The sequence below is a fragment of the Netta rufina genome (genome assembly GCF_964035555.1).
Source record: "Netta rufina genome assembly, chromosome: 14".
Lineage (NCBI taxonomy): Eukaryota > Metazoa > Chordata > Aves > Anseriformes > Anatidae > Netta > Netta rufina.
This window is the reverse complement of record NC_140137.1, coordinates 19,579,907-19,601,616: the sequence shown is the minus strand read 5'-3', so window position 1 is coordinate 19,601,616 and position 21,710 is coordinate 19,579,907. Positions and strand designations below refer to the sequence as shown.

At 39.5% G+C, this 21,710-nt stretch overlaps 1 protein-coding gene across 4 annotated transcripts in view; it reads left to right on the top strand.

The window, feature by feature from the left end:
- NR3C1 (nuclear receptor subfamily 3 group C member 1) overlaps nt 1–19,326 on the top strand; it is a 66,175-nt gene extending 46,849 nt beyond the window's left edge. For 2 of the 4 annotated variants that reach the window (XM_084295398.1, XM_084295399.1), the window contains exons 5-9: nt 1,080–1,358; nt 4,016–4,160; nt 10,884–11,014; nt 13,859–14,016; nt 14,934–15,858. In XM_084295398.1, coding sequence (XP_084151524.1) covers nt 1,080–1,358; nt 4,016–4,160; nt 10,884–11,014; nt 13,859–14,016; nt 14,934–15,086 — 866 coding nt within the window. In that variant the 3' untranslated portion in view covers nt 15,087–15,858. Of the gene's footprint in view, nt 1–1,079; nt 1,359–4,015; nt 4,161–10,883; nt 11,015–13,858; nt 14,017–14,933; nt 15,859–16,320 lie in introns of those variants that run through there. The other 2 variants (XR_014618858.1, XM_084295400.1) reach the window with 2 other exon arrangements.
- Nucleotides 19,327–21,710: the final 2,384 nt, after the last annotated feature.

Here is a 21,710-nt window from a genome sequence, read left to right as displayed (position 1 = left end):
ATTCCGCCATGAACACTTTAGCAGGTGTGGCCAGTATCTAAGCCTCTGAAAAAAAATTGGTTTATGCAAAGTACATAGAGAATTTGTTACCTTTGCCAGTTAAGATTCTGAAGATTCTGTCCTAGCCAGTGGGAGAAACAGGGTCGGGAGGGGGATACTGTATTTTGCTAAGCTACAGAGTTGGTAAATTTCTGATGATCAAAGATTCTGGCTATATCAGTACAAACTCTGAAAGTGAAACCACTTTACATGATGCGTTTACGTGCTACTGGTTTATCTCTGAAGCTGCAGCACAGAAATCAATCAACCAGTGGAGATGGAGGAGCAGAATTGGGTTTCATTCTGGTCTCGGTTAAATAGCGTGTTCAGTTCTAGCAGGCTACGTCCAGGAGGGCTGAAAGCCTAGTAGGAGACTCCATTATTGACAATATGCTAATAAAATTGGTGCTTCAGCTTCCAGTTTACAGTTAACATCTCTGTGTAATGTTTTATTTATTTGGTATATGAATTTTATGGTTTAATTATGCAGCAATGATTTATATTCAGGGAAGCTGACAAAAGAAAAATCTACTCCTGCCCAGCACTTCCAAAAAAAAAAAAAAAAAGTTGTCCAAAAAAAAAAAGATATTTTCCCTGGCTCAAGAGATTGAGTAACTTTACCCATTAAATGTATTTTTCCTTCCTTCTGCATGGTTTCTATACTTTAATGTAAGGAAATTACAAAGAGCCCACTCCTGCAAGAATTTTCTAAGCAGGTGTTGTTCTGTCTCATCAAGTCTTATCGAACTGTCGCATGTAATACAAATTCTAGGTGCAGGTGTTTGTGCTCCCTGCAGACATCATTTAGCATGTTGAAACATTAACATAAATGTGACTTTTATGAAATGTAAAATAAAATATTTTTTATTAGTTTGATCAGCATTGAAGTGAAATTATTTACAATTTTATGAAAAAAATGCTTGAAAAGTTTCAAGTGCGTGATCTACAAGTGCAGGAAAAAGTGTCATTTCCTTTGTTACGCTTTGTCGGTGTGTGGCTACTTTCCATTATCTAACCTGTGACATCCAAAACTTTCCTAGCTCGAAAAACAAAGAAGAAGATAAAAGGAATCCAGCAGGCTAATGTGTCGGGAACGAGGGATGCTTCTGAGACTCCTGGAAACAAGAGCATAGTTCCTGCCTCACTGCCACAGCTGACCCCAACCCTCGTTTCCCTGCTGGAAGTGATCGAACCCGAAGTTCTGTATTCAGGCTACGACAGCACTCTGCCTGACTCAAGCTGGCGCATCCTGTCAACTCTCAACATGTTGGGAGGGCGGCAAGTTGTAGCTGCAGTGAAGTGGGCAAAGGCGATACCAGGTAAGAGACATGGGCGTTAATTGCAAAGTGCAGCCTTTTTATTGTATTTGAGTATCTGTCTTCATGTTTGGTATACTTCAGAGCCCTCATAAATAAACTTTTATGAGAGGAAGCCAAAACATTCATTTTCTCTCAAGCATTATAGCTACATAATTACACTAGGAAACTTGGAAGTGTTCTTGTTATTTTGGCTCCCACCTGAAGACACAGTTAGCAGTTGCTTTACAGAAGAAAGAAATGTCTCAGCCTTGGACATAACGTGTAGCATCCCATAGTATGTTTTGGGGACAAGTCAGGGCCACAAGGAAAGCTGAAGATCTGTTTCTTTCTGACAGAAGAAAATATTTTTCTTACTTCTTGTCAATACTATTAACCACCTGTTTAAAAAAAAAAAAAAAAAAGGCAAACAAGACTTCTTCAATGCTTACATTGCCTAAGAATGCAATAACATACAAGAGGTCTGCCAGAATTAAAAAGGTCTTATAATGAAATTTCAGTGTGTTTTATGTACTGGTCTCTCTTTCAGTGGAGAGGAAATGAATTAAGAGTAGGAAAGGAAGACCAAACTCAAACATGTATGACCAGCAGAGGTGTGACAGGAGATAATTGTTTCTCTGTTAAGGCTTTCTGTGATGGGGACTTGCACCTTTTGCAGAGGTCTTCATTAGGACAAGTTCACATTCGCACTTTCTGCTGGGACAAGGCTGTAGGAGACCCTTTGGTATTCTGAAATACGAATTCAAATACAATTTTTATAAAATATTTGTCTGTGTTCATAAACTCTTCTGAATGGTTCCACTAATAAGACCAACCCTTCAGGTTAGAACATATGTTCTTTATGAACATTCCAAGCTTCTGTTTAGTAATTATGTTGATAGGAACTATTTTTACCACATTCTTATTCTCTTCTTTTTTATTACTAAGGTGTTTTGTCATGAGAGTGTTTAATTTGTATGTACTTCTACTGATATCCCATCAAAAAGACTAAAAGTAATCTAGCACTGATGGCTAAATCCTTTAATTGATTTTTTCAAAACAATCTTTTCCCAAGGAGGTTTTGAGTGAAGGTTTCAATATTTGACCCAGTAAGTTTGAAATAACTTAGAAATACTTTGCTTGTATTTTAGATGTAGTGTAAATAGTAGTTACTGTGCTCTCCAAAACCAGAAGCTTTTATTTGAAGCTGTTTAGGCATACAAGTTTTGTTATATAATAATCTATTGAATGCTATCTATTTAAACATATCCACGAAACAGCACTGTAATGAGCTCTTTAGATGTCAGATGCCTAATGAAATTAAATAAAATCATCTTGAGTTCAGACTTTAGTAATGATTCACTGTGGCACAATATTTTCTCGTTAAATGTAGGCGCAATCTGATAGGAACTAACACTACAAAAAGAAAGCTGCCTACGTTTTTAAGCCCTTTTAAGGGACTAATTCTCACATTTTACACACTTCCTCATTATCTTAATTGGCTCTATTCATTCTATGTATTTTTAAAAGATTAGCTACCATCATTAACTGCTTCTAATGTGATATATATTTTGTAAGCTCAATGTACAACTGTTGTTGAATAAGAACAAAATTTAAAGTTAAACCATTTGTTGTTTCTTGCACTACTCTCAGAAATTAAAAAAAAAAATGTGCCATTAACTCTACAAGATCGCCCAATGAATTGTAGAGAATATTAGATATTTTTGTCTTCTGTAATTTATCTTTGACCATCTGTCTCAGATAAGCTCTTGCACATATTCTGATTTTTCTTTTTGTAATATTCCATCCCCTTCTCGCACCTGTAGTACCAATCAAAAATTGTCCATCCAGTACTCTCTCCATCCAGAAAGTAGCTGACAACATGGCTGCAAGAATCCAGTAGTTGCAGTGTGCGTGCATTTGGTAGATGGGTGCTGAGAATTTATTTTGAAGAAATATAGATGTAGATGCCAGTATAATATATAATGTAAGGTTATATAATATAATATATAATGTAATATATATTATAATAATGTAATGTAAATAATATAATATATAATGTAAGAGTTAACTCTTCCTGTTAGTCTTTTGTCTGTTGTTCTACGATATGTTTGTTATGCATGGTCAACAGGTATATGTAAACAAGCTCAAGCCTGACTTGTGCTGAAGTGTTCTGTTCAACCTCTGGAGGTGCATATGTAGTCATATTGCCCAGAAGCTGTAATCTGAGTCCTGCAGTTGCAGTGCTTAATTTCTACATGTGCAAATATTTGAATGTAACCTTGGAAGTTGGAAAATGGTGTTTGCACCCCTTTTAAAGTGCATTTTTTTTCCTTCAACAAGATTTTCACATAAGGAACCTCTTTTATTCTATTTTTTTTTCTTCCACCAAAAATGTAATCTAAAATACAGAAATACTTGGCTGAATCAGGTAATTGGAATATGGCAAGCAATTTTCTCATTGTTTCAGGTTATATTTCAGGTTACATCATCACATTTAAAAAAATCATTATGAAATGCACTTTTATAAGTAGGAATCTGCATTGGTAGTACAGAAGTCATATTGATGATAAGCATCGTCCTTTTCAGAGTTACTTATTTGTTTTTTTATTTTTATTTTTTATTTTTTATTTTTTCTTTCTTGCTACAAATACTATCACACCTCAACTTTTTTTTTCCAGGTTTCAGAAATCTACATCTGGATGACCAAATGACCCTTCTGCAGTACTCATGGATGTTCCTAATGGCTTTTGCTTTAGGATGGCGATCATACAAACAATCAAATGGAAATCTCTTGTGCTTTGCACCAGATCTGATTATTAATGAGTAAGTAAGACATGAGTCATTTTTCTACGTTTATCGGGGAATACTAGAATCCACGCAGTCATTCTGTGTTTTGTACGTGAGAGGTGAATCACTGGGTAGCAAGCTGTTGCAGAGATCACAAATCAATTTGCCATTTGCAGCATTGTTTTCTTACAGCAGATTGCTTAGTTTTTAAATAGGTCAAATGAAAGAGCAGTCTTTTAGATATTAAGTTTATTTGTATACAGAATATTTGTGGGAGATGTTTGTACAGAAATGTTCCATATTGTGCCTGTCTCTGCACCATTCCTTACAGTCATTCATTTCAGTCAAGCCAACAAAGTTGAAGCCGAACATTTATCTGGGTTGGAGAGATAAGTTCTGCAAATTGCATAATGTGCTGTATGCTCGTTGCATAAAAGTAATAGTATGGTCCTTTTAGTTCCACTGAATTATTGAACAGCTAAACATTTATATCTGAGCCTGCTTAAAATTTGACTGAAAAGACGTGGTTGCAAATGGAAAAACTTGTGTGTTTTATTTTGTTTTTGAACTTTGGTAGCAGTCTTCAAGAAAAAATGAATTTGCTAGAATAATTGGATATCTTTTTTTTTCACACTGAACATTGTCTTTCTTGTGTTTTTCAAAGTGGTGTTGTGTGGTAATTGTGTTGTAGAGGACTGAAAGGGAATTCAGGACTGTGGAGGTGATGGATAGGAGGCTTAATTTGAGTTGCAGTGGGTATAAACACTTAGTGCAGAAATATGCACAGTTATATTACTTTCCAAAGGTGTAGCAGCACAGCAGATCAGGTTAGGTTATGTCTTTCAGTCTGGAGACCAAATGCTCTGTCTCACACCCTCTCTCATTAGGACGTGCTCTGGCATTGGTCCTGATGGACTTTCTTGCTGTGTTTTTACTTTGAAGCCATTTCAGCAATTGTGTCCTTTGACTCTTTTTTTTTTTTTTTAAACAGCAGTTTCTTCAACAGGCAGAACTCTGTCTGAGCAGTTTGTAATAAACTTTCCAAGTGGTCTTTAGGTCTTGCAATTCCAGTGATGCTAGCAGTATCTATAAAGTTTGTTGAGACATTTAGTCTGTACTCTGAATTGATTGCTGAAACTGTTTTGTAGATCTAAATCTTAGAGGTTGCTGGTCAGAGCCATTCAAATTCTAGTTTGCCCATCTGCCGGTTCCAATTAATATGATGCTGTTACTATGGATTTGCCATTCTTTTTTCGTGAAATGATATTGTCCATTGGTGGGGACAAACTATTAAGTTCAACTACGCAGAACCTTTGGCTCATACAATCACAAAACTTCATCACCATGACAATTTCACTGACAGTAATTTGAAGAGAGATGCAGGTGACAAGGTGTTAGTCATGTCTCAATTTTCCTGTCTTTGCAGGTAATGCTAGCCCCTTTGGCATGTTTTGAGGCAGTAGTCATAATATTTTTGTTCCTATTGTACTTCAATACATGAGCTCCTGAATCTTTTTTCCATTTAAAAGAAAAAGAGAAAAGTAATCTTTGCGTTTTCTTTGTGATTAGCCATTTATATTTCAGACTACTTCTTTGTTTTCATTTATTCACTTTAATGTATTTTTCATATACAAGCCTGAATAAATATTTACAAGCTTAAATAATTTCCTTACAATAATTATATATTTAAAAAAAAAAAAAGGCAGGAGGGCAATGTATGCCCATCTGTGTGCTTATATTCTACTAACTTTGATCAACATATCTCTGAAATAAAATAGCTTCCACGTGGTGGAATCAATTAAAATAATTAATATTCTCACTATTAAGCATGATAGCATCTAATTTGCTACAAGTCAGATCTCCTGTGGTTTTATCAATTGGTCAAAACCACAGAGCTTTACACTTAAGTATGTGCCAATACTCTAAAATAAAAAAAAAAAAAAAAAAAAGGCAAGGATAATCCTATTACAGTCAGTGTTAATTCTCAATTTTATTTGAGTTACAGTTCTGTTACATGAACTGTTTATTAAAATGACATTTGTTTTCAATAAAATATGTTGACTAAGAGAACTGCAGTTTCTTCTAAGTCTTCCTCCAGTGTGCTACAGGTTGCCCATAAAACTCTCTCTGGTCATAACTTTTTATGTACTACTCCTCAATAAAATACAGCCACCTCTGAGTTAAACATGACAATTAATGAATAATACATAAAAACACTACATGAGTTACAAGAAGTTGGAGAAGCACAGTACCTGTGGGAAATCCAGAAGGATAGTGCCATGGGGGAAGCATGACTGATGCTAAAATCTAAACCAGTGGGTAGGGCAAGAGGGACATCATGTACAGCAAGAAAAAAAAATGCACAGAGCAGGTATGTCCACTCTTTCTGCTTAATACATCATTGAAAAAATAGTACTTTGGTACATAACATTTCCTAAAAACCACGCAGGAATTTACTCAGTGCTGTTTTCTGAGATGCATCACAGTCATCTTTCACACAGCCCACCCCCTTGCTGCCCTCCAAGCCTCTAAGCTCTTTTTTAGCTATTTCAGATATTCTAGAAGCAGGTCCAAGGTAGAGGAATAAGATAGCTCCATGTGATGTAAGAATTAGATGTTTGTTAAAACCCATTGAGCATCTTAACTGAAGTAGGCAAAGTAGCATCCTCTAAAAGTCAAAACAGCTCTATTGTTTGATAAAGCTAAAAGCAATCGTAGTATTTAACAGTATTGTGGTGAATTGCCTGGAATAACTGGGAAGCAAGTTCTCCTTTTAAAGCTCGGTTGTAATAAATACAGTTAGGCATAGGTGTTGTGTGTAACAGATGCATCAGAATCTTTTTTTTTTTCTTGAAATTTAGTATCAAGGTCATTTTCACAGTTAACTGAAGGTGTCTGTATCACACCTTTGCTTTGTGCTCAGTAGCTTCAGATCTGTGCATGCAGATAAAGTATAAGTTGTTCAAACTTGTAATTTTCAAGATCTGCAAATGACACTTCTGCATTTTGGGAATTTGTTCTGGCTTCATATCTATTAATTCCAGTTTCAAAGCATTGTTTCAGTTGAGGGTTAGAACAAAATGATGTCTGTATTTGTGTTTTATTTGAATAGAGTAATTCCCAAGAGGTGGTCTGTAGCTTCATCCCTAAAATTGATGATGTACTTCTTTTTCTTAACTGGAAGTATAAAGAAGCTGAGAAGTTGGCAACAACTTCAGGCCTGACCTGAGGCCTCTTGCAGACCTGCATCATTTCAGCCTTGCAGAATAGCAACAACATGAATGAGTTTTTAATTGTTGAATAATTTGAGTTCACACTACCAAAAAAGTATCACATTATGCTATAACTAATAAATATCTCACTGAGTATATGGAATTGTGCATATTTAAATCTGTAATTACCGTTTTAATATACCTAGCCTGCATTTCACCCCAAAAATAATTCCTATAGCATTTGCTGTGTGCAGAAGGGTTCACCGCATGTGTCTGTAGCAATGTTTCCATTTCATGCACTTATGCTTGAACCTGTACAATGAAGCTTTTAATATGCATGTTTGCAAAACCGAAAAAGAAAACAGAAAAGATGAGCTTCTGATGATGCAGCTGTCATTTCTGCAAGACTGTAAGTCAGTTTGTCATCCTTCCTTCCTCTGATCTGTCTGAAGTCGTCACTATTCCAGTTAATCAGAGCCTTGAGATGAAAGCCGCCCTCTTTCCTCAACTCCAGCTCGCAGATGCCCATCAGAGGAGGCAGGGAGGGTGGCAGTGGCTGACCCGGCCAGTTCCAGTGTTAGCAGTGACGGAGGGAATGGGATAAAGGACGCCTGAGCTGGTGCTGGTAAAGCAGGGCAGGAGAAGGGGAAGCATTTGGTGTTCCTTTCTGGACAACCCATCTGTTGGGTGGCAGTGACTGCTGCCTCCGCCTCCCACTTCAGTCAGTAGAAAAGCTGCTGCTGAATCCCATAGGTGCACCTTAGGCCTCCGGGGTGTAAAATTGGCATTTCCTTCCCCAGCTCTGCACAGGGAAAGCACTACAAAGCAGCCATTGACAGGCTTTCATCTCCCAATAGATAAGGTGGGAAAAATGTTACTGGGCTCTTGAGGCAGGGGGCAAAAATGTATTTTAAGTTAGTTTAAGACTTTGGAAAATAGTTTAAATTCGCATTTCTGTACTTCATTTCTGGGTAGAAACAATATGCTTCAATGCATTCGTGTGTGAATAGCCAGTGAACTCACATTTTATGTTTCAAAACAGGAAAAGTGTTTCTTTTAGCTGTGTTTATACAAGATGGCAGTTTCTATGTATTATGTATTATATTTTATATATATAAAACCTTGATACAAGTTGTTGAAAAGCTTGGCAGCTCAATAAATCCTAGGCTTCAGGCCATCGCAGAGTATTTGGAGACTGTAAAAACCTGCGATTTTGTAGCTGTGTGTAAATGTTTTCCATGCCCTGTGACTCAGAACACACTTTGAGTGCAGTTGGCACTAGGACTCTGTCAGCTCAAAGCCTCCACTCGTGTCACATGTACGTGCACTTACAGTGAGGAATGCACAGTTGCGTTCATCAAGTAGCAAATGTCTTTTCATTGTGGCCTAGCTTTAGAAAGAAGTTTTTGAAAGTTACATGTTTTAGGAATTTGATTATGTTTACATCACACGTCATCTTAGCTCTTTGCTGTTCTTAGATTTGAGGTCAACTCTTGATCACATTTGTCCTTATAAAATTACATGCCATACCAAATACCTGTATTTGCCTTATTTGAACAGAAAGAAAATAACCATTAATTACGGTTTTATAAGCAAAGTTTAATCAGTTCTCTTATTCCCAGAATTTTTTGAACATTTCTTTTGTAACGAATTCTGTGAAATCTGTATTGTCCGATTTTTCAGAATACCAGCAGCTCATTTGCTCATTTTTCCCTCTATAGACTGGGCTGTACTGAATGATTCAGCAGTGTTGAAAACTACATGCTTTTATCAACACACATCCCACACACATGCATATGGACGCCAAGTGTAAATTACATGGGTCTCATTCATCCTAAACCTAATGCCCGACTTGCGTGTTCTTTTCTATTTACAAACGCAGGGGAAGATTAGATACTTTCAAAGATTAGCGTTTCAAATCAGCCTAGGTTTGCAGTCACTGGGGCAGGATCACTACCGAAATGATAATCTGCCATTAGCCAGCTGCTTGAGTCTCTACTTTTTTTTCAAGGGCTGCTGTCCACATATGTTGACCCGTTGTGCTGTCTGGCGCAGCGCTCTCTCCCTGGCTGAGTTGTCTTGTGTCCCCCCAGGCCTCAGCACATTCTCTGCTCCCTCCATCAGGGGTTTCTGGGATTGTTTTGGGGGTATGGCTTTCAGACCTCAGTCTCTCTGGATGACCAGGGCTGGCGGTGGTCAGAGCTTTGCCTGAAGAGCACGCAGTCGGGGCGGTTCTGTGCCAGATGCGGCCTGGGCAGGGGATGTACGGGGGGTGTCGGGGTCTGAGGGGGGTCTCTGAGGCCTCCTCCCTCTGTCCCCGCAGGCAGCCCCCCGGGTGCTCGGGCTCAGACCTGCCCGCAGGCAGGCGTGCTGTGTTTTGCTCTCATTTTTTGAGGAATGCCACTTGCATAGGTTTGTTATTACCAAAAATCTGCCCAAAATGTCGTCATATAGATTCTCAGACTTGCGGCGATGATTATGTTTACAGCAGATGGAAATAAATGACAGGCTGACCCATTTCAAAATATTTATTTTAACCTTTTGCCTAGAAATGGTAATACTTTTACATGAGGAAAACTGCTGAGCCCTGACATGGAATGTGTTTGAATTACCCAACTGGAAATATGTGAGATGCCCTCTGATACAACCCAAAGGGGTTAGCAGATCGTTTCCAAACAGCCAACTGCTGTAAGCTCGTGGCCTTGTGTCAAGTACCCTACAACTGACCACTCCTGCCTCATGCGTTGTCTTGTGAGCGCTTTGTGCCCTCGCTGTGCCTCCTTGGTTGTTGAAGCCCCACACAATGCGGGTGTTTGAGGCCAGGGATGTACGTACGTGTGTGGAGCTATGGGTACTGCTCCGTGAGGTACTGCTGCAAGCAGTCCTGCCACCTTTCCAAAGGCACGGTTCAGCAGCTTGCCTTCCTCTGGAAATGACGGGTATTCTAGACTTATGCTTGGTTTTAATATGGTGTAAATGGCTTGTATTTCTCTCTTTTTGAAAACCATTCTGAATTCTTATTATTCTTAGTTTTTTGCCCCTTGAGAAAGGTACATGTTTCTTGTTTTGACTTAGGGTTTCTTAAGATGCTTTCCAGCATGCTTGTAAGGTTCTGTTACACATTTTATTATATGTACCAGCTCTTGCAGGGATAAGGAAAGGAGAACTGAAAAATGATAGCAACTTTGGAGGAAATAATTTCAAAAGCATTTTTTTCTTATACTTGGATTCAATATACTTGGATTCCGTTTTGTTTGTTTCTTTATTTAGATTGTAGTATTGAACAGGAGATGTTGAAGGACGTTGATCTGTTAGATCGTGTCCAGAAGAAGGGCCACAGAGATGCTCGAGGGGCTGGAGCACCTCTCACTCACGAGAGTTCCCTGGAGAAAACTGAAGATTCTTTTGCTATAAGACAGATAAAAGTACTTAGCTTGGCATCTGCAGCTGCAACCCCCACCACTTTTGAATGAAGCATGGAGAAACTTAGTTCAGTGTGTAGGCATCTCAAAATTCTAAATCTATTTTTTTTCTGCTTATTTCTCAGGCAGAGAATGAATCTACCCTGTATGTACGAACAATGCAAACATATGCTTATGGTTGCCCGAGAGCTATCACGGCTTCAAGTCTCCTACGAAGAGTATCTCTGTATGAAAACGTTGCTTCTCCTCTCTACAAGTAGGTGAATAGTTAAATACCTATGTGGACAGTGTAAGTTTCACTTGCCAGTGCCATGAAATGTGTGTGTTTAGTTTTATACCATGTCAGGTATCTGATAGCAAATTAAAATCAAAATGTTCTGCTTGGCACCTCACCTTATAGGGTTACTGAAGAAAGTTCTGCTTCTAGCAAATACAAGACATTCATGCTAAGGTATTATAGATGGTATTCAAAGCTTTGCAACTCCAACAGAGAGGCCTAAACCAGAGACTAGCTGAGCAGTCCGGGATGCAAAGAAGTGGGCAAAGCTATGACTTCATGCTCATTTAAAAATAACTAAATAAACCTATGAGCAAGTTCTGATCCAGTGAAGCAGATTCCTCCCAAAAAAAGTTACTGAACTGTCCCAGAAGGTATTTAAAAATTGTTAAATACAAGTACGTTTTATATTACAATAATTGTGAAATGCAACTTTGTACCTGTATCTAAAAAGTAAATGGTGGATTTATGATAGATATCTAAGCCATTTATATAATGTACTGCATGGTGCTTTTATATGCCTTTCAGTCAGATGAGCTATAGTGAAAACAAGTAAAAATTGTTTTGACTGTATTGCATGAGAGGTCAAAGTCAAGCACCAAAATAGTCCCTTCCTAGACCATACAGAAAAGCTTCTAATAGAAGCACTATGTAAATATTTTTATAGTGTTATTTCTACTTTGTGTTCATATTCATTAGTACCTGGTGATTCTTTCTCCTCTTCATGCACTGTATTGTTGTGACTCCCTGATGAGCCTCAGCTTTAACCCTGGCTCAGCTGCAATCCAAAGACCTCAGTGCTGAGACTCTTATGTGTGTGCATAGGGGTAGGCATGAGCCGACGACTGTGTCTTGCACGCTTCAGGCTGTCTGAACAGCTGAAGCTGTGTGCCTCTCTGCACTGCATGGGGACTGCTCAGCCAGAGGGCTGAGAAAGCTTCATTTGAGGTGATGATTGTAGTTATCCTGGAGCCTTCACTTCTTCTGTTAGACAGAATTAAAAAAATAATAATAATAATTTATTTTTTGAATATAATGACAGGTATGGGAGTGTGCCTTGAAAGCATCCAGTAAAAGCAACAATGCAAGAAAAGATTTTTCAGCACAATGCTTTTACGTGATTAAAAGTATATATTTTTAGGAGCTTGAATAGCACCAAGGGCTCAAATGTTCCTTGTCTTTATAAGGAATGTTTGTATTTACAGAAACATATAAAGGACGTTTACAAGGAGTAATAGGCATTAATTCTTGTACACAAAGCATTGGTAGCTCTGGGCTTTTACCTCCTGAAAGCAGGAGGATCCAGTAACCAACCCCCTATGTGCTGGGAGCCCCTGGGTGCTAACTGGGCAGCAGCGTGGTGTGTGTGGAAGCGAGGTGCCGCGTTAGCACCTCCTGTGCTGCTGGAGCCGGCAGCAGCGCTCCCGGGCCCTTCACCTCAGCGGCCTGGCAGCGACCCGGCCAAGCTCCGCGTGCCAAGCCCCGAGCTGGGACAAAGGTTCTTTTGAAAAGAAACTTTTCACAGTGCTGCTGTGGGTTTTGTAAGAGCTTGAAACTTCGCTCAAACGGAAGATTTAAAGCAGTTCTTAAAATCTCTCCCAAAAATTCCTCAAGTGTTTTGGATGTAAGGCAGGCCAACTTTCCTACAGGAATTGGAAATTTCCTTAAAGGAATTTCCATGTCAGAAATGGGAAGGGAGCTACGTTAGCAGAATCGAGCCCATTCACAAGTAATGTATGACGAGAGCTGGCATTGACCAGCAGAAGGCTTCTTTGTTGTATTTACGTTGAAGGACAATGCGTTCTCACATTTCTTCCCAAGTACACATGTTGTGTAAGGGGTACACTGCGGCACTTCTGAAAGTTGAACAGCTGAAATTTGTAGCTTTTTAAATCCATGACTTCACAATTTTGATTTTTGTTTACTGTACGTGTTTCTCAAGAGAAGAGGAAGAGGAGTAAAACAGGAATTCCGTGCAGGTGTAGACACACAGCTCATACACCAATGTACCTCGCAGACCTTTTCCATATAAATTAGTGAAGGAACTGTTGGCAGTGACACGTTGTCATCTTCTGTGTTGGCCGGGCAGATAGAATACTTCAGAGTAACGTTGAACAGATGCTGACAGTGCAGTGAGGGTCATAGTTTCTGAGGAAGGGATTCTGCTTTAGTGGCCTCTTTCCACTCTTTTCTCCCCTTTTCCTTTCAGTCTGCTTTGTCTCTGTTTCCTCCTCTCCCTGTAGCTCTTTTCATTCACTTCACCAAGGTGATCAAAGCCTTCAAAGCCAGCACTTTGAGGGCCACTCGAGTCCCTGCGCCTGATGCATCCTGATGCATTTGGAGTTTGCTTGTCCTTGCCTATAGAAAGACCTGCACAGTAGGAGCACGTAGGAGTAGGAGCACGTAGGAACGGGGGCTTAACCTTGACTTGAATTGACTGAATCCACTCCTTGGTTCCCACAGCTTCCCACACGGTGAGAACAGGAATCCCCAGCCCCAGTGCTTCTTTGTCAGGGCTGTTCCAGGCCCTGGTGGTGTTACTTCTCTACTCTGGTTCTCTTCTCTTTACTTGTTTTCAGGTTACCTGTGTTATTTTATATTACTATTTTCTTTTGCCAGCAGTCTTGTGCTGTTTGTTCAACAAGTCATCTGTCTCAGTTGCCTCTATTTTTTTTCCTCGTCTCTCAGCTGCCATTTCATTTCTTAAATGAAAACTTAGTCCTTTTTCGTTTGGTCATTTTTGTGTATCTAATGTAATGTAGCTTAAATAATGATGCAGTTCATAGGTATTATATATCTTAAAGGTTCATGTCAATGTTACAGTTCCTAAGGAAGGCCTGAAGAGCCAATCTTTGTTTGAAGAAATTCGTATGACATACATAAAAGAGCTGGGAAAGGCCATAGTGAAAAGAGAAGGGAACTCGAGCCAGAACTGGCAGCGATTTTATCAACTGACTAAACTGTTGGACTCTATGCATGATGTAAGTTCTCAAATGAATGCTGTAAAAGTTCCAGATAAATAGTCTGGGTGTATGGCAGGAATCTCCTGTACATGTTTCATTTAAACAATAAATATGGGGACTGGGAGGATGGAGGTGGTCCTGCTCTCCCGCTGTCTAACTAGCCTAATGGAAAAAGGTGAACTTTGTGCTTTCAGAGCACTTTTGCAGTGGACTCCGTGGCAATTAATTCTATAATTTATATAACTTTAATTTAAAATGTAGTTTTTAAAGATGTTGTTGCTTTAAAATGGAGAAACTCTGGAATTTTAAGTTATTTTGGAATAGTAGGGGAGATATTTATGTTAATGTTTAAAAGCAGGATTAGCTCAAAGCAGGCTATTCAGGAATCTAGGGAAGTGTTTGAAATTACATTAAAATAATGCATTAGTGCTATTTTAGTAATGGTCTGCTTTTGCAAGGAATTTCAGAATTCAGGCTGTTCCCTTTTGCAGCATGTACTCTGAACTGTGCATAGTACAAAGTAATCCAAGTAATGTTTAAGCTGGATAAGGTAAAGGAAACTTGAAAACATCAATTTTTTTTCCTATTAGTTTACCTAACACCTCGAAAGATGATGTTTAGATATCCAAATATATGTCATTTATATGCTAAAATGGGAATTGATACAAAATGTCTTCAGTGTTAGTAAAGACCTTGCACGATCTATTCACTTGTTGTGTATTAGAATGGCATTTACAAGACTTAGTAATTAAGCTGAGGATAAGTGAACTTGCCTGCCCCGCACTGCAAGCGTTATCTGCAAGCGTGAGGAGTACTTGGGGCATGTGGCGGAACAGATACCACGCTGGCAGCAGATAGCAAGAAGGAAGGATGTAGGTTAATAGTGCTTCTGTATGCATTCGTGTGAAAGTAATTCTTTGCTTTATCACTCGTAGGTGGTTGAAAATCTTCTGAGCTTTTGCTTCCAGACATTTTTGGATAAATCCATGAGTATTGAGTTCCCAGAAATGTTGGCAGAAATCATCAGCAATCAGATACCAAAATACTCAAATGGAAATATCAAGAAGCTTTTATTTCATCAAAAGTGACTGCCTTAATACAAAAGGGTTGCCTTAAGAAAACGTCAAATGATAGCTTTTTTTTGCTTTTTTTGTAAAGAAAAAACCTATCAGACTTGTTAATTTTGTCCTTGCAGCGGTGTTTCTTTTTGTAATTATGCACTACATGTGGTTTACAGAGGGCCAAGATTTAGGCTATAGAAGCAGCGGATTTCTCACATTTGATACGTAACTGGGGAGAAAAGAAAGAAAAATAAATCTTATTTGTCAGAAATTATATTTCTCCCCCTGTGCAACATCAATGGATGCATCAAAACCACCGGTGACAAGATCTGAGGCTGTGTTATGAACATTCTGCTAATTAATTTCTGCAGTTGGCTGGAGACAATTTTCTAGGCTTTTTTTTTTTTTTTTTTTCTTTTTTTAGTAAAGCGTTTTGGATTTTCTTTTTTTTTTTTTTTTTTTTTTTAAAGTTAAGGTAGCATTTTGGTTTATGCATGTAACCCGAAGAAAGTTTACAAGTGTATATCAGAAAAGGGAAGTTGTGCCTTTTATAGCTATTACTGTCTGGTTTTAGCAATTTCCTTTAACTTTATATACCGTGAACTAGGCTTGTTCATTTTTTCTTACATAATTTTTTTGTAATACTTCAAGATGCCTATTGTACAGCTGGTTTTTTAAGGTGGGGCAGCTCGTAGCTTTCCTAAATGACCTCTAGACATTAATCCTTGAGTATATTCATGTGAAAATGGGTTGGGCTTTTCTAACCTAATAGCTTTCAACTGTCAAAGTGACCATAAAAATTTGGCATTTTTTAAGGGCCAGGGTGGGTGGGAGAACACTCTAAAATCTAATTTCAATAGATGCGAATGAAACAAATACTTTTGGTATATGTGCAAAAGCGTTGGATATGCAGATTCATAGAAAATCAACCCAGTCCTAACTGGATGTAAATGAGCAGGTTATTTTATATATAAAAAAAAAAAGCCTGATTTTTTGCATATAATGCAACAGCCATAACTATAAGAGTCATGGGCTGCATTGATGCCAAGAAGATCAGTCCTGACTGCCCATCAGGAAATTTTCAGGAAAATATGCATAGCTTAAGAAAAGTTTACTTCTGTGCGGAGAAACTCACATTTTCTATACACTTAAACCTATCATCATACAGGTATATATGGAAAACTATCAGTGACTTAAGAGGCAGACATGTAATTATGCCCAGTGGTTTGGTTTTGTTCTGTTTTTATTGTATCGATTCTAGAACTGCTTTCTTCAGTGAGATGTTTACCTTCATGCAGCATAAAGCAGAGCAGCTGCGCTGACTGACTGTAACTCCGGATATACAGACTCCAAACTCGTGTGGTTAGAGACCCATTTTCACATCTTCACCTGTCACTGAACTGGTCCATCTTCTTTCCTGGAGAGCAGGAAAACTCCGCTACTGATTTCGTGGTCTTAGAGTTGTACGTCGAACTTTGTCTTTGTAAGGCTGCATCCATTCATATCAAATTACTAGCGTGCCATAAATTTACCATAGGTCTTGTGAATTTCTCCTTGTTGCCATTGATAGCTATATTTTAAAACGTTTAGAAGCTGTAGTAGCCTTTTCTATGTGCACCTTAACAATTTTCTGTATCTCAAAATTTAAATATTTACTAAGCCACTCTAAAATTTGATTTTTACTCAAAGTGGCCAGATTATTTGTGTAATAGAAATGAGAAAAATCATCTGATAAAATACAAAACCTAATATATTTTTATATTTAGTTATAGTTTCAAATATGTATAATCGGTATATTCGCTGATCTGAGAAAAGAAGGGAAGGGCTACTGCAGCTTTAAAAGCAATTTATTAAATGATTGTAAAATAGCTTGTATAGTGTATAATAAGGATGATTTTTAGATGACAGATTGCTTTATCATGATACATGTAATTATATTTTTTGTAGGGGTCACAAATACGCTGAATGGTAACCCGTACAAGTTGTGGTTTGTCTGGAGGCAGTACTGAAGGCGTTGACATTTAGTATCCAAAGAAATACTCAGTTCAGAAGGAAAACCTGTGTTCAGTGGATGTTGTTAGGGTTGGATTTACATTTATCAAATCACTGTGTAAAAATTCAAGTTGGACCTTGGATGGAAGACTCCTATCTGTATGTTTGGTTACCATTCATGTTTCATTGCTAAATCAGACCTCCGCTGCAAAAAATGTAAGCCGTAAAGATGCGTCTGTGCGCCTACATACATACACCTCTGAACATACGGGGTTAATTTCATATACAGCCTCACGTACCACAGCAAAAACAGCTTGAAAAATTGGGCAATAATATGCATACAGGTACCAGCAATATGTAAATATAGAGCATAGGTTGTTCACAATACACTAGTACATTTCTATTGTTCAACAAAAGTTTGTTTCCAAGTGAAATAGGAAACTAAATTTTCATCCTTTCTTAAATCTTTTTGAATGTTATACCTATTAAAAAGATACTATATTCAGTACTTTGGAGTAAAATATCATCTTTAATAAAAAAAAAAAAGTAATCATTCTCTTCTCTTTGAATGATCTGTAAAGAGTATGTACATTTTGTAACAGTTAAGGTAAACTTCAATACTTCAATTATACCTTTCAGCCCAACTCAATGGAAATACTTACGTGACCTGTTTGAGATACAGATAGGAGTTTCATACTATTTGGTTTCAGATGGGTTCTTTAGTTAAAAGGAAAACTCTTCTTACTTGGAGAATGTCTAGAAACTTTAATCCCCGGGGAGCTCAATTGGAGCTTGTGTGGAAGCGTGAGTTTGTGCGTGTGCAGGCGTGGGTGTGCGGGCACGTGCACATGTGCAAACGCTGGTTTTAGCATTTGTATACGCAAAGATACCTTTTTGTTTTTTCTTTGCCAGCAGAAAAGTAACTACGGTGACCGTGAACAAATTATCATCTTGAGAGAAATGCAGAACATAGGAGAAGAGAGGCTCTCTGCCCCTTTTGGTCTCTGTGCCTGTATATTCATTTTTAGTTTATGGGTTTAAGGAAAAAAAAGGAAACTGTGATGTTAGAAGAAAGCGTTCATGCTGTACATGCTGTTAAGTTTTAAACTTCACAATTAAAAATATGTATAGTGCTTTAGTAAGCAGTGAGAAGTACATGTTGTGTGTATCAGTAGTCCTTGTAGCACTGGGTAGTATCTGCACTCTGGATAAAGCAGGGAGAATTGTGACTTCTGTCTCTTCAGTGCCTTATCACATAGTGCATGCATCTGACCGAGGGACACCCGTGGGCAGGTCAGGACACATACGTGCTGCGTGGTGTACATTGCACATGAAAAACGATAGGAATGGCCTTACATAGGACAAGCCAGGGAATGGGGTTGGAGAGGGATAAACTGTAGATTTTGCGCAGCGTGGTTATCACCCAAAGCAAAAATGCCAGAAATCTCAGATTTTATTAGGAGCTTTGCAACTGGAAAGAAGGGAGGGAGGGAGGCTGGGAATCGGTGCCAATTTAAGCTTAGGAATGACCTTGCCATTTTCACAAAGAAAGGTCAAAAATAGGAGGAAGTGCCTGGATGAATGTCAGCTAAGTCCTGTTTCCCATAGTCATACTTCAATGGGTGAGGACTTCAGGGTCATACCTTCAGAGTGAGTTTTTTTTAAAAGATTGTATGTATTATATGCTAGTTAAGCTCTATCCTTAGTCCAGTCTGCAACCAGGTGTTGCTGAGCCATCGATGTTACATAGGAACCAAATTTTCAGGAAAGGAATAGAGCCTCTTTAAAACAGCGAGGCATTTGTTTTCTGATGAAAGGCTGTGTGTATGAAAATATCCCCCACCTCCAAACTAACGTGCATAACAGCATAGAGTCAACAGTGTGTCATTACTCTATTTTGTATATTAAACAAAAGATATATAATGGGGACAAATCCTATATCATACCGGTGTATGGCATTATTAAAAAATCATTATTTTTATCACAGTAATTTTAAACAACATAAAAATTAAACCAGTGACTCCTGTTTAAAAATAAAAGTTGTAGTTTTTTATTCATGCTGAATAATTCTGTAGTAACAAGTCTGTAGTTTTCACCTACTCAGTGAAATGTTGGACTGTAAAAGCTTGTGTGGAATTGTTGAACATTTATTTTTTCATTTAAATTTGCTGTTCTGGTAATACAAAGCCACACATCTGTACAGAAGTTGCAGTAAATGTGAGCCATTTACAGCAATGCCGAATAATGGACAGAAACCATATAATAAAATTCTGCTTTTTTCATTAAATGGCTCCAAAATGCTTTTGTAGAGTTTTTGCTGTGTACCTGACAAAGATTGCTTCTGATGACTGAATCAGTTCATCTCTGTTGTGTTCATTATGCACATCACATGCAAAAATTATTTATACTAAAGCTAATTGCTGCTGTAGTTAAGTTCTGTAGTTAGAGAGTTTCTGGTAATTAAGTTCAGATTAACATTTTAATCAGAATTCATTACTGACATTTACCAAATTTTGCCCAATTTGCCATTGAATTCATAACTTCCATTTTCAGGAGGGGAAACTCTACCACAGTTTTCTAATGAAATCAACTCAGAAGCAGGTCTGTGCATCCAACCAAATGGACTTGTGCACATACTGAAGAGCATAAGCTGGCCAGGACTTTTAAGCTAAGAAAAACAAAACTAGATGTATTTAGGAAAAAAAAAAAAAAAAAAAAAAAAAAGTTGATTTAAAATGTCTTTTGTTACTCCAGTGTTCCTTAATGTTTTGATACTTGCCAGAGTGTTGATGGAAGCTCCTTACTAAGGGAGGTGCTGGCAGCTGAGAAGTTAGTGGTAAAAGGCAAATAAAAAATGATAAAAGCGTATTCTGCGGTTGCAAATAATCAAAGCGTTAGGTGTTCACGCTACATCTCCACGTTGGCCGTGCACGATGCCTGCCCTCTGCCTCCCGAGGTGTTCCTGGGCTGTGCAGCCTGAGCTCGGTGGTGGCCGAGCCCTCGCGTGGGGCCCTCACGCTGTCGGCCCCGCGGGCGCCTTCGCATCCTCCCTTTGGGCTGGGGCTTCTTTCTCCCTTTGTGTGCTGCTTTTTTACAACCTGCCTGCTGGCTCACGCTGAAGGCTGTTGCGGTGGTGCTGTGGAGCGCTGCCGCGAGGTTGCACCGTGCTGTGGGAAGGGAAGGAAGGTGGGGAGCAGCCGATGGAGGAGGAGGACGGGGCTGGACCCATCCAGGCACGAGCACCCTGTGGGGACAGGGACACGCTGTGGGGCCTGGGTGAGGGGCAGCGGGTGCAGGTGGGCTGCTGCGGGCATCCCTGTGGGAAACACCAGTGGGACGGGGCCGTGCAGTGGGGCTGACCATCTCCAGCAGAAGGCCATGACCAGACCCATGAAGAATTATTCCCTGAACCAGAGGGGCTGAAAAACACCTCTCTCAGTCCGTGGATTGGTGTAAGTGCATTGTGCTCGGTGTTCAGAGCACCTCCAGCCCCCAGGACAAAAAGCGCTGTCTTGAAATCCGCTTCCTGCCTTGAAACCGAGCTTTTAGAAAGCAGCACATCTTCAGCCATCAGTAAATAAAACCGTGAGTTCCTCTCTCCTCAGCAGAGCTCACTCCTTTACCCCACTGGATCGCAGTGTGAGATTAGTGCCATAGTAAAATCTACTTTAATTGCAACATAAAATGCCAACTTCCCAGCAGGGAACGATTTGTTTGAATTGTTTGCAATTAAAACAAAGGCTTACATAAATTTCACTTTGGTTCTTTTCGTGCTCCGCGTCTGTAGATCGGGGCTGGATGCGATACAAGAACAAGATTTATGATAACCACATTTATTTGTATAACAATTGTGAAAAGATGTTTTTAGCGGGTACATCATATATTAAGATAAAATAGCTGCTTTCTGTCCAGCACCAAGTCATGGCCTCCAACACGCCTCGTGGCAAAGTACGGCAGGTACCGAACGTCCCTGTGCTCCACCTGACAGCCGCTCCGTCCCGTTGCGTTTCAGATTCCTCCCACCAGCAGGGTCTGAAATCAGCCTGCCCGGAGCTGTGCGCTGCCAGCGGAGCCCCTCCAGCACCAGGGCCCTGGGGCTCCGCGTGCCCTCCCCAAGCCCTTCCCGGGGGCAGGACAGGACGGAGCCCCCCTGCTGCCGGCGGGGGTGCAGGGGAAGGGGCAGTGCTGCTCACCTGCCGTGCTGGTGGGCGATGCTTTCCTGGGCATCTGTCTTCATCTTCCAGGAAATTCAGACGAAACCCAGCATGGGACTGAAACTGGTGACTGTTTTGTGTTGTGTTTTTTTTTTCACGCTATTCCAATAAAATGTTGACATTTGAGCAGGGATTGGCAAAGATGCCATTTAAATGCCCTTTTTACAGTGCTGTCATCTGAGATGTCCCAGCCCCAGTACCCCTGACTTTCTGCTTGCCCCTAGGGCTGGCCAAAGGGTGCTGCCTTTGCCCTTTTCCTTGGCCTCAGTGCCAGTTCCATGAGCTCCAGGCACGGACGGGGCTGCCTCGTTTCCCTGCCGGGGTTGCCAATACACCATGGACCTGAAGATATGTTATGTAGTACACAAATTAAAATAAATTCAGAAGTGTAGGCATTCCACTCATCAGTGTGACGGGAGGAGTGGGAACCAGAGAGCTCCTCCAA